Source organism: Lonchura striata, chromosome 3, assembly GCF_046129695.1.
Source record: "Lonchura striata isolate bLonStr1 chromosome 3, bLonStr1.mat, whole genome shotgun sequence".
NCBI lineage: Eukaryota > Metazoa > Chordata > Aves > Passeriformes > Estrildidae > Lonchura > Lonchura striata.
The window spans coordinates 48,792,120-48,804,744 of record NC_134605.1 but is presented as its reverse complement, the minus strand read 5'-3'; the positions used below and the strand labels follow the sequence as shown (position 1 = coordinate 48,804,744).

The 12,625-nt window shown below is 37.7% G+C and overlaps 1 protein-coding gene across 5 annotated transcripts in view; it reads left to right on the top strand.

The window, feature by feature from the left end:
- Positions 1 to 12,625, top strand: part of STXBP5 (syntaxin binding protein 5) — a 107,063-nt gene that overhangs the window by 22,221 nt on the left and 72,217 nt on the right. For all 5 annotated transcript variants that reach the window (XM_021527025.2, XM_021527023.2, XM_021527024.2 and 2 more), the window contains exons 3-4: positions 5,567 to 5,648; positions 6,433 to 6,533. In XM_021527025.2, the coding sequence (XP_021382700.1) occupies positions 5,567 to 5,648; positions 6,433 to 6,533 (183 nt within the window). The remainder of the gene's footprint in view (positions 1 to 5,566; positions 5,649 to 6,432; positions 6,534 to 12,625) is intronic.

Sequence of the window (12,625 nt, the reverse complement as noted above, 5' to 3'; positions counted from 1 at the left end):
ATACATAACTGTAGTAAAATATGCAAGTATATTATGCAGTCTTGGAGAGCTGTATGCTGTGGAGCGGTATATATAAGAATACATTGAGTAATCTATTGGTTTTAGTGTTTTGTATGCAATTCAAATCAGTGGTTTGCGTCTTTCTCTAGTCAATGATCTTTTTTGTCAAAATTGTCAACTATTTAAGGACTTCTAGGTGTTACTGCTATAGTTTTGAGAAAAATCTAGGAATGAATATTAAAATCTGCTGCAGTTTCAGATTTGTCTTAATACTTGTGAGCTATTGTAACAATGGCAAATCTGATACCTGGTCTGTCTTTGCTGTATTATCAAGACTTTTTATCACAGTGTAAAAAAGAAAAGATGCAAATATCTGTGTGGTGATAGTTTGGAAAATAAATTATAAATGTGTGTGTATACCTCAGGGTAACCAGCCCCCTGAGCTGAAAGACAGGGACAGGAAGCAGAATCCTGTAATCCAGGATGAAGTAGTGACCTCCCGAGCTGTTTAGGCACTCGTAAGTCTATGGGACTGGATGGGATTCAGCCAAGTGTACTGAGGGAGCTGGCAGAGGAGCTCACACAGCTGCCCTCCATCATTTATCATCAGTCCTGGCTACCCAGGAAGGTCGACTAGAGCTTGGCCAATGTGGCGTCCATCCACAAGAAGGGCCAGAAGAAGGATCTGGGAAACTACAGGCCTGTTAGTCTGACCATGCTGTCCAGGAAGGTTCTGGAACAGGTGGAGTGTGATCACATGGCACTCACAGGAAAGCCAAGAGGTCAAGCCCAGCCAGTGTGAGTTTAGGAAATCTGGTGACATGCATGAGGGGCAAGACTGTGGATGGTGTCTGGCTGGACTTTAGTAAAGCCTCTGTTTCCCATAGCATTCTTCTGGAGAAGCTGGCTGCCTGTGGGTTGGACAGGTGGATTCTTTGCTGGGTTAAAAACTGCCTGGATGGCCAGACTAGAGGGTGGTGGTGAATGGTGTCGTGTCCAGTTGATGTTCAGCCACACGTGCTCAGGGCTCAGTGTTGTGGCCAGTTCTGTTTTATATCTTTACTCATGATTTGAGTGAGGGGATCGAGTGCACCCTCAGTGAGTTGACACTTAAGTTGGATGGGAATGTTGATCTGGTGGAGGGTGGGAAGTCTCTGCAGAGGAATCTGGACAGGCTGAATCAATGTACCGAGGCCAATGCTATGAGGTTCAACAAGGCCGAGTGCCAGGGCTCGCACTTCAGTCACAACAGCCCCGTGCAGTGCCAAAGGCTTGGGAATAGTGGCTGGAAAGCTGTCCAGTGGGAAAGGACGTGGGGGTGTTTTGTGACAGTCAACTGAACATCAGCCGGTGTGTGGCCAGGAATGCAAATGGCATCCTGACCTGTATCAGCAACAGTGCAGCCATCAGGGCCAGGGCAGTGACCGTCCCCCTGTACTCAGCGCTGGTGAGACCACACCTCAAATGCTGTTCAGGGACCCAAAACTGAACATTTTTGGGACCCTCATTACAGGGGCATTGAGGTGTTAGGAGCATGTCGAGAGCAGGGCAGCGGAGCTGGTGAAGGGTCTGTAGCACAAGTGCTGCGATGAGCAGCTCAGGGAGCTGAGTGTTTACCCTGGGGAAAAGGAGGCTCAGGGACCTAGGAGACCCTACCATTTTCCATAACTGCCTGGAAGGAGGCTATAGCCAGGTGAGGGTCAGCCTCTTCTTCCAGGCAATTCATGAAAGGACAAGAGAGCATAGCCTCAAGCTGTGCCAGAGGAGGCTTAGTTTCGATATCAGAAAAAAAATCTATCATGGAAAAGGTTGTTAAACCTTTGGAATTGTTAAACTATTGGAATGAGGTTCCCAGGGAGGCAGTGGCATCACTATCTCTGGAGGTGTTCAGGAAAAGACTGGATTTAGAGCCATATTCTAGTTGATAAGGTGGTGGTTGGTCAAAGGTTGGACTTGATTAACTTAGAGGTCTTTTTAAATCTAAATGATTCTGTGATTTTTTTGATGACTGCCTTATGTTAAGGGTTGAATTGATATCTACAGAGTTTGGAATGTCTTTTATGTCAGATGTGAAGAAGTTGTCCCTGGGAGTCCCTAGGTCTACTTAGAGTAACTAAAGAGTTAAAAAAAAAAAAAAGATTGGTCTTCTCTGACTTTCATTAACATTATGGAATTAATGTTCTCTGTCAAAAGTGATTTCTAAGGGTGGATTGTCACTGAGTTGCTACTATGTAGCTAAGCTATAATAATGGTAATAACTTTAATAAAGAGTATTTTTAAGGAGACAACTTGCATATTGCTAAAAGAAATTCTTGAAGTGGAAGCTTAGGTCTGAAGATTGTTTGAAAAAATACCTTTAGGAAATGTTGCTTTTTCTCATAAATTGAAGTGAATTTAGTCTTATGTGATATTAAGGTCATATTGTGGTTTCCTTGTGTATTACCTGTACTTCTAGCAGTCATGAAAATGAGCACTAATGCTAGGACATGAGAATGTTAACTTTTTCTTCTCTCAGGCACAGCTGTTGTCTCTTGTTTTCTCAAGAAATATGGAATGAAGACAAATACTAGTGTTTTCCAGGGTTAATTTCCAAATGGCAGTGGGGAACATGGGAGCAATATTCAAAGGTACAGTTTAGAAGCTATTAATTTATCCAATTTGTTAATATTTTGAGTTGGGGATGAAGCAGGAATAGAATAAGCTGCTTGGAATTGAAGAAGCAGGGATGGGTCTTTGATTAGAAAATTGCTCAGAGCAGAGTATTTCCTCTAGAGCTACCCAAAGTCTTTGGTAGTGAGTTTTTCCTGTCTACAAAATTAAAATGCTTTGCTCGTCTTGTCATTATTCATTATAATTTTTGCCTGTTTTGGGAACGATGATGTAGTAGATGATCACTGCTTAGTACAGTGAGCTCTCTTGCCTAAAGCACACATACACAAGTGCAGTGGATTTGGGCAAACTGCATTCCCTGGGCTGCTGCCTGTTTTGTGTGGTTGAGAAATGCTTCACATGTAGCAGGCATGTATTATCCTTCTACAGTCAGTCTTTGTGACGTGCTTTTTCAATTCAGCATACCCCGCAAAACTGGGAGGCTTTGCATTGCTTTAGAAAAGAAGATTAATGCTGGTTAGAAGGATGACATTAATTTGAGATGAGAAGAATAATTTTAGCTACTAGGTGAAAAAGTGAAGATGACATAATCCTTGAGTAAAGGAACTAAATAAGACTAGCTGCAAGGACTATTTTTTTTTTTAATTTTTAATGACAGCAAGCACTACAGAAGAGGCCAAGCTATTTTCACATCTGGATGTGAGGTTTCCACTAATTTGTCAAAGAGAGATTTTCTCTGAGTATTTAAAACTTGGGTAATCTTACTCCTAGTGCTGCATATTTACTGATTTCTTGAAAATGGTTCAGGTGTCCTGGAAAAGGGGGAAGAATTTTTTGTTTAAGGAAACATAGAAACATTCCTAATAATGAAATTTTTATTGACTACTTATTACAGTGCTTCCAGAAATAATAGCATCAGAAGTGCTTGCAGAAAGCATCTGAGGAATAGAATTTGAAGTAAGAAGTAACTTGAGCAGTCTATGGACTTGTTTTTCTGGGTCATATTCCTCTTATTTTGAAGCAAGGTAGCTTTAGAGTCTTAATTTGAAATAAACTCTGGGTTTAAAAACAAGGTTTGCATTTAATTATGTTGGAAAATGTTCCAGGGAGGGGCTGGGAAAAGCTTTTATTAGAAAACTACCTGTGTCAGTGAAGATAAACAAGTTTTAAAATTCAATTCCTGAAAGCATTTGAATTTCACATTTGAAAATAATTTTTGTGTACTTGTGCAAATAATGATTAATTCAAGTAAATGCAGATGTGTGAGCAGGGCCAAAGGCAATCATCTCTGAAACTTATGTTATTTCTTGTGGAGTTTTTCAGTCTGGCAATTTCTGTAGTCATCCATAGTTAATGTAAAAGCAACGACTTCACATTTAAAATATTCTGAGTTTGTGTAGGAAGGTATCGTTCATGGGGACAACACCCCCTCCACTCTTTGTTTTCTAAGCTATAAATTGTGACTGGAATACAGACAACTTTGTAAAAAAACTTATTTGTAAGAATTTAAAATAAAAGCAAAAAACCAGCTGAGGCTCACTGACTCTTTAAGTCTTTCCATGGCAGAGTAAAATTAAATTACTAATTCTGTTCGGGAAAAAAGCTGGTATTAAGTTTGGTGGATTATTCAACATCTGTCTAGTGTATATCTCACCACTTAGCTGGATGTTATGCAGGTTCATTAGTCTAGAAGAATGTGATTCAAGTTTAAAAGTTAAATATAGCAGTGTGTTGGGGCAGACTTCTCCCTGCTGTGGTTGTACTTTATTTTACCAACTTAGAGGCTGAGCAGGAGATGTGTTTGAGTTTTGATTTGCATGCAGCCTAATAGTCTTTTCAGCCTTTCAACTGTCTGTTCCATGAATGCACATGTTTTTTAAGGGTGCACATATTATCTGCTTTGGTTTTGTTCAGCAATTTATCAGTAAATGGAAATTGCAGAATGGGTAAGAATTGTACTGTTTTATTAATTTTTAGTATATACTGAGAGAAAAAAAATGTACATATATTCCTGTTTTGCATAAAGCTTTGGAATAATTTATTTTCTTCCTAAAGCTAAGGTGCTTCTTTAAAACAAGAAGTGTTCAGCACTGACAAATTATAGTCCAGAAACCCTGGGCGCACAATGATGGTGAAATACTGACCAGCTTGCTTAATTCCTCTTATTTCTTCTTGATCTCCTAGATTTTGGAGAACTTAATTTTGTATCAGAAGCAGGTGCAGAACCACATTTAAAATACAGAATGTTTGCAACTAAAAAGTGAGTTAAGTATGGAAAAGTGAAATAATCTGTTTTGCTGCAACTTCCATCAGTATTTGTTGTGGAAGGGCAGGACTGATACATGTGTGAGAGTGAAAAGGAGCAAGCTTTTGCTATCTCATAGCTGGTGTGAATCCAGAAAGTCTTGATACAGAGATCCTGAAAATTTACATTGTACATAATTTCCTATTGACTCCTCCATATTTTGACTACTGATGTTCTCTGTCACAGGAAATTTTTTTTTTTTTAACATGCCTTGCATTTTTCAGCTCTTTTCATGCTTAAGTTATGTTTAAATGGAGAGAAAGATCCTTTGGCATTTGGAAAATGTAATAATTTGTTTATGATGCTTATTTAGATTAACTTCCTTTAACTCTAGTCCTGATATTTAACATTGTTAAAGTAACTGCTTTGTCATTCTTCAAGTTCTTAATGGTGACGAATCCCTTAAATCTCTGTAAGTTAAGCACTTACACATATTTGTTGTATTTCAAGGTAGGCCTTTTAATTTCTTTGTGTTACTTTGTGGCATTTATAAATTGCTGTTTTGGTAACTATTCAGCTCTGTGTGGTAAGATATGTTGAGCACACTAGCTAGAAACAGGATGTTAGCCTATGTGAAAGTGAAAATGTTGGTTATGCTGTGTGTTTTGTTTGTTACATGCAACAATTATTCCTTAATGGTACTAATTCCAGCTTTGGTCGGCCAGGAGTTGAATGCTACTGTCAACATGACAGTGGAGCTGCAGTAATCCAACTTCAGTTCCTGATTAATGAGGTTAGTAAAATGATTTATGTGTAATTCAGGGAAAATATGGAGCACATTTTCTTTAATTTTTCATTAAGCAAGCATTAAAATTAGCTGATAAAAGTGATGTAACACAAATAGCAAACTGTAATAACAATTATAATTTTTTTTTCTAGTTTTGGAAAATGCTTGACTAACTCTTGAAAAATATCTTTATCACTAGAGTACTGTTTTGCTGTAAGCAAGGACTAGGAATATCTTTTTGTGTCCTTGAACATTGCAAGTTATGCCTGTAAGTGGTGAAGTACTTTTTCAAAAGTACTACCAATTTCAGTAGGTAGTTAATTTTATTTTGATAGAGTTACTTAGACATGAACTGAATAATGTTGCCTCAGTTTCAGATGTGTGTTTCTAGCGATGTAGGAGCTGAGATCTGACAGCAGTGCTGTTCTTGAGCTAGGGACAGGTTTTTAGATGGATCTTGCTAGCTTTATCAGCACCCAGATGTCAGCAGTTCATTCCCTGATTTCTCTGCAGAGATGGACATAAGGAAACTAATGAGCACACACTGAAAGAAGCTACTTCCCCATCACCTCTCAGTATAACACTGAACCAAACTTGAGTGAGGTGAACAAGTGATCACATCACTTATCTCATTCCTACTACTTAGAACTTATCTGTGCTGTGGTGCTGATGCACATGCTTACACATTTTTTTAATCCTGGTAATAAATATATAATGTATTTCCACTGTGATGCTACACTGTTCCTAGGGCTATGAAAACAAGTTGACTAAAACGTTTTTGTTCTCCTAGGGAGCTCTTGTGAGTGCCTTGGCTGATGACACCTTACACCTGTGGAACTTGCGCCAGAAGAGGCCGGCTATTCTTCATTCACTCAAATTTAACCGGGAACGGTAGGGATTGGTCATTATTGCAGTGCCCCTTATACTGCATGCTACTCTAAGATCAGATCTTATTGGTGCGGTCCAAGTCATAACTTGGTTTACAATTGAAACTGGGTTTACACTGTATTTGAGTTTCAACCTGTGTGGCTCCAAAGTAGTTGTGAATAAGACACACTGGTGGCCTTAACTGAGATGCCTTTTCTATCACGTTGTGTTGCATTGCTGAACATCAATTTTCATATCTTTAAAATGTGGAGGGACAGAATATTTTGAATGGATGTCTTCAGAGGAATTCTGGAACAAGAGAAATTGTATATACCAATGAGACAACCAGGAAATCTGGTTCAATTTTTTACCTGTGATCTTTTCTCCCTCGATGGCAAAGCAGAATTCTGCAGTGTTAGAGCTCTTGTTTGTATCAGAGTAGCTGAAAACCACTTGTATTTTGACTAAAAATTTTTATACTCAAGTAATAGAATTGTAAGCAAGCTAGAGAGAGAGATTTAAAATTACATTTCTAAAACTCAGTTGACTAAATTTCTGAAAAACATGTCCTTTGTTTTAAAAGCAAGCATTCCTTTCCTTTTAGGAGGTATTCCTTCTTTTCCATTATATGTAAAGTCTCAGCTGGAATGCTGTGTTTGCCTTTGAACAGTATGAATTAGAGATGGACTGCTTGGGGAGCTCAGAGGATGTTAGCAAAAACACAGAATAATCTGTCACTTGTATTTCTTTTGAATAGTGCAGGAGGTAATACATTTTAAGTGATAGCAATAGAAAAAGTTAAATACCTATGTAATACGTTCTAATGTAGTGTCATACAAAGTGCTAAATAAACTGTTGGGTGGGTGAACTGCTAACTTTTTAGTTTTAAAGAGCAGGTTATGAACAAATTCATCAGGAACAATATAAATGCAGATTAGTGGGGTTTCTTTGTATAGAGGATTAAGTGATTCTAAGTCCCTTTTGAAATTATTTCGATGATCACTGTGCATAAAATCTGACGTGGGCCTGTAGGAATAGGACAAAGGTTAATGACTTTAAAGTAAAAGAGGGTAGATTTAGATTGGATATTGAAAGAAATCATTCACTGTGAGTGTGGTGAGACACTGTAACTGATTGCCCAGAAAAGTAGTGGGTGCCTCATCCCTGGAAGTGCTCTAGAACAGGTTGGATGGGGCTTTGCTCAACTATTTACTGAAAGATGTCCCTGCCCACAGCAGGTGAGTTGGACTAGGTGACCTTTAATGACCCCTTCAGGCCCAGACAATTCTGTGATTCTGAGCTGTTATACAGAAAACAGAAAGCTTTGTTGACAGAGGCAAATTCTCTGCCCCAAAAAAGTGGCAGTGTTCCTTTATGCAACATAGAAATCAAATGCAGGTAAATGCAATATATAACCACTAATTTAATGAGGATTGTCCAAGTGTAAGAGATACAATAGTGTGTCCAAACTTAATTTCCTACTTCTTTTTTTTCAGTGACTCTTCTCTTACTTGCAGTGTCTACTTAAGTGCCAGTGTAAACTTAGGGTTTGTATCCTGAAACCACACTTGAAAATGAGCTTCTTACTAGTGCATTAAAACAGATATCTGAGGAGGTGATTCTGATTGTGGGTGAATCGCTTGTAGGCTGGCTTAAAGTTTCAGATGCGTGGGTATCTTTGGATAAACAAAGTGAAAGTTTTTGACTATCCTTTTTCTGTAAATATCATTATGTCAGTAGCAAAATCCATCACAGAGAGTTGAGTAGGGGTAGAAAGGAGTCTCGGTCACTGATGTTTCTTCAGTGGCTCACTTAGTTACTAATCCTGTCTTGCCAAGGTAGGTAATGAGAACACCATGAGTGGTGTAAGGATAGCTTGAGGCAATGGCTTATTCTTCCAGCAATTTTAATTTTAAAATATCTATTTTAATGACATATAAAAGCAGCCAGAACAGTTAAGATTCCCAAATCTGTGCCTTGTCATACAACTTAGGTCATGCTGGATGATTGTTAAGTGTTATCAAATACTCTGTTTTCTTTTGAATAAAATACAACTTTATAAAATAACATGTAATTTCATTATCAGGCGACTATTTTGATTTGAACTTGAACTGCAAAAAAATCACTGTTGAATAATTCTAAATAGAGGCCTTTATAGCACTCAATTATTTGTAATTCATTATACCTAGTAGTTTCAATATGCTGTACGAATCCTAAGTAAATGGGCTTTCCTTAGGTCAGTTTTATGTATATTAACAACTAAGTTTATTGAGGAGAGTGTTCATGATGTAAGTTAGTTATGCAAAATCCATTCTGTCAGGCCTTTCTGGAAATGTGTCAGAGGGCTTTGGAGGTCTTTGGTGGTTTTAATCCCACCCTATAATCCATGCCCACTTCCTGCCACTCATTCCTGCATTGTACTATATTGTGTTCTTCCTAAAGGAAAAGTGCCTCTCTATCTCCACTTGACCCCCCTTCTCCAGCCAAACCTTATTCTTTCTCATGGTGTGTTAATACCAATAGTCCTTGGATTACCATCAATTCTTGTCTGTTGGTAATAACAGTCCTTGGCTGGCTCCACAACCATCCAGTTATCTGTGTTTGAGACATACACATTAGCCCCTTATGTTGTGGGAATCAAGAGCTCAAAGGGATCTCACTGTGGACTGCTGTTTATAGGCTGGTTAGACAATGGGTTTTAATACACATTAGTCCCTTATAGTCAGGAGCTCAAAAGGATCTCACTTTGGACCACTGTTTATCGGGTAGCAAGAGAGTGGGCTGTAGTTGTAATAATTTTCCATCCTGGCCAATTTGTGTTGGCAATTTTCTTTGACTGTTCAACAACAAAAATATTATTCCACTTGCATTATTATTCCACTTGCATTGTTATTAAAAAAAAAAAAAAATCCAAGGCTGTGTGTTAAAAGCAGATGCTCATTAGACACCTGTTAGTTCCTGGGAACAGACAGTGTTTCTGATAAGCTCAAGGGGAGTTTAGTCCAAGTGGAGTTCATCAAGGCTGGGGTCCTGGGTTTCCTGGGTGGCAGAGGCATGCAGCACCAAAACCCATACCACAACTAAAGTCAGCTCCTCTCAGCCTCTACGTTTTCAAGTCATGAAACTGTTATAAACCTGGGGATTAAGATCTGTTCATAAGGTAAACTAACTTCTCAAACAGGACTTATTTGAAGTATTTTGTACACTACAGAATACTTCCTTATATATACAGACTTATAACTGTCTTCTCTAATGTTAATTTGCCAGTTTGTGAAGGGAGATTAAATATCTTGGAACTCATTATATGACTGAAGCAATGATTGTAGTGGCATCAGTATTTGCTATAGGACTCTGTTGAGGGGAAGGTTTAAAATTATTTAACTGACTGAGTTTCCCTGAAGTGTGTTGAAATTGCAGAAAAACAGTATTTGTGTCTTATGTAACAGGAATTGAACTTTACTGTCACAGGCAAATTTTAATTCAGATTTTGTTTCTAAATAACAATTTTATATGTAAGGTTTACATTTGATCTAAAAAGTTATCTTGAGTATAGAAAGCTAACTGTGGCAGTTACCCAGTTACTCGTTACCCAGATGAAAGGATTTTCTTAGTTTTGAAAACTATTCTTTAACTGTGTTTAAAAAAAATGAATTAAAAAAATAAAGTGATAAGGCTATGACTTCATTAATTAATTATGTAGCCTTCTGGCACAGCCTTTTAACAGCTCTGCCTAAATCCCTTCTTTTAGTCATGTGGAAGAACCACTGCCCAATGTCTAAAACATAATTTCTAGATTTCTTATTTTTTTATCCTGTTGATAATTTAATTTTGTTACCTTACTTTCAGGTGTTTTAAACATCTTAAGATACAAACCCCAGAGCTAGCTTGTTTGTAAATGCTTCTGTTGTGTGTTTAAATATTTTGTAAAATTATCTGAAAATTTGAATTTTAAATCTGTAAATTGTTTCAGAATGCAGTCTCTAGTATATGACAGGAGAGTGATGTGAAGTCTTGCTTTTCTACTCACTACTTTTAAAAACAGGGAGTAGTGAGAAAGAGCTGATTGTTTTTAATATAACTCTATGCCATTACAGGCTTTGTTCTCATACATGGAAAATGTCTTTGGATAACTTATATCAATCTTAGATTTGAGCAAAGCATTTCTTTAAAAGCAGTAGCCAAGAGTTCTGAAAGATGCTGCTTTCTTTTGAATCATTAAATTAGTAAAGAAACTGTAGATAACAAACTGGCCATTAATGGATTCATAGCTCCTGACTGCCTATTGTAGCAGTGATGGTTAGTAATTTGAAGCAGGAATTGGTGAGGTTTTAGATGTCTAACAAATCGGCTAGCTGAAGTTACTGACAGATGTCAAAAGCTCAGTGCAAAACAAGCTAGTTTAAGTTTTTTAGCCTTCTGTTTGCTGCACTTGTGGAAGTTTTGCAGCTGCCTTATGTTCTAGTTATCAAGCAAGAGTTAGCAGATGGTAGACCAATGTCATGCTTGGCCACTGTTCCTTGACTGTGGGAAGCGGTGTGTAGAGGCCAGGACAAAAATGCATAGTGATGTGGAACAGTTGTTTGTTGACTTGTCATGCAAAAGTGTTTAAATACTACCTCTTTTCAGAATGCATAATTCAGTGTGTGAACTTAATATTTCAGGTTTTGTACTTCTCTAAGATGACTTCAGTCAATCACTATCTATTTCCTTTGCCACCTACATATCTAAGTATCTTAAATACAAGATTATGTGTTAACAAATAATGCAGAATTGATGTCAAACTTGCTTTAACTCAGTAATAAATATAAATGCTTCACTAGGGTAAGTCTGAAATAAGTGTAGTTAAAACATTTTATTAGAGTAAATATTGAAAGCATGTTGTAAGATAGATACATACATAACTAATCTGGCTTTAGTTTCCTGCAATGCAGAAACTGTTAAACTTGATGCTGATCTAAGGTGTGAAATGTCAGTCATGCCAGGGACAAGACAGGGACTTTGACAGATCCTGTTTGAGAGGGTGGAGTGACAGACTAACTTGACTGAAAAAAGAAAAAAGTAGCATGGAATGACAAATTTGAGGCCCATTTGCCAGCCAAAGGAAACCAGCTTTGTATACACGTATGAAAAATTTGTTTCATTAGCCAAGACTTGCATCCTTCCTGAGTTGACATTCCCTGTTCTAATGCCAAAAGAAAGTTTGTCTTTATGGTAAGTCACAAAGCAAGAATGGCATAATAATAGACCTGAGTGTTTTGTGCAAGTGCTCTGCATATCAATCTCTGAATGCTTGATAGCAGTTTAATTTTTAATATGTCAACTTCTGTACTGTGGGATTTAAATAGTTTTCCTCAACATGAAACTGCATAATTCAGCGTTACAAAATTATACTTAAAATATCTTTAGCTTTGTATCCTGTTGTAAACATCAGCTTTAGCATTGTGTTTGTCTATGGAGAGTGGAAAATCCCGCTTCTATTTACTTATTAATAATAAGGTTTTAAACTTCTGTTGGCACATATGTTATCTTGTTAGAGAATGTAACTTTGTACTCAGCCTGTGCCTTAGCAGACTTGGGAGTTTTCTTTCACCTTGAATTTATGAACTGGCCAATTCTGCCACTTTGTGGATAACATAAGGATATACAGGTTGTCTTGCCTGTGAGAGCAGGTGGTGACAGACACCACCTGACTTTCTTCAGAGTGAGAGGCAATGATCACCAGGTCTCCTTGCCTTGATTGTGTTGTGTAAAGACTTTTACCTAGTGAGCTTAAAATTTTAACTCAGTGGTGATTCACTAGGGCATGTAATTAGAAGGAATTTGATCTTGTTTCAAGAAACTCGCAGAAGAAAATTAACATATTGGCTGTCTGGATTTGTTATATATGTGAGTGTTTCTTTCACAAGCAGCAAACTGCTTTGAAAAATATTTCCTTGAGGCCATGCATGCATGCATAGTGCCACGTGTCAGTGTGGCTGATGGAACTGTAGTTGCGTCAGCTGCCTTCTTCTGCCTTTAGCACTGAGGCAGAACCAAAATGCCATGTCCTGTCACTCAGAAATTTAAAATTTAGGAGAAATGGTTTTTAAATTGCCTCAGTTGCCCTGTTAGCTATA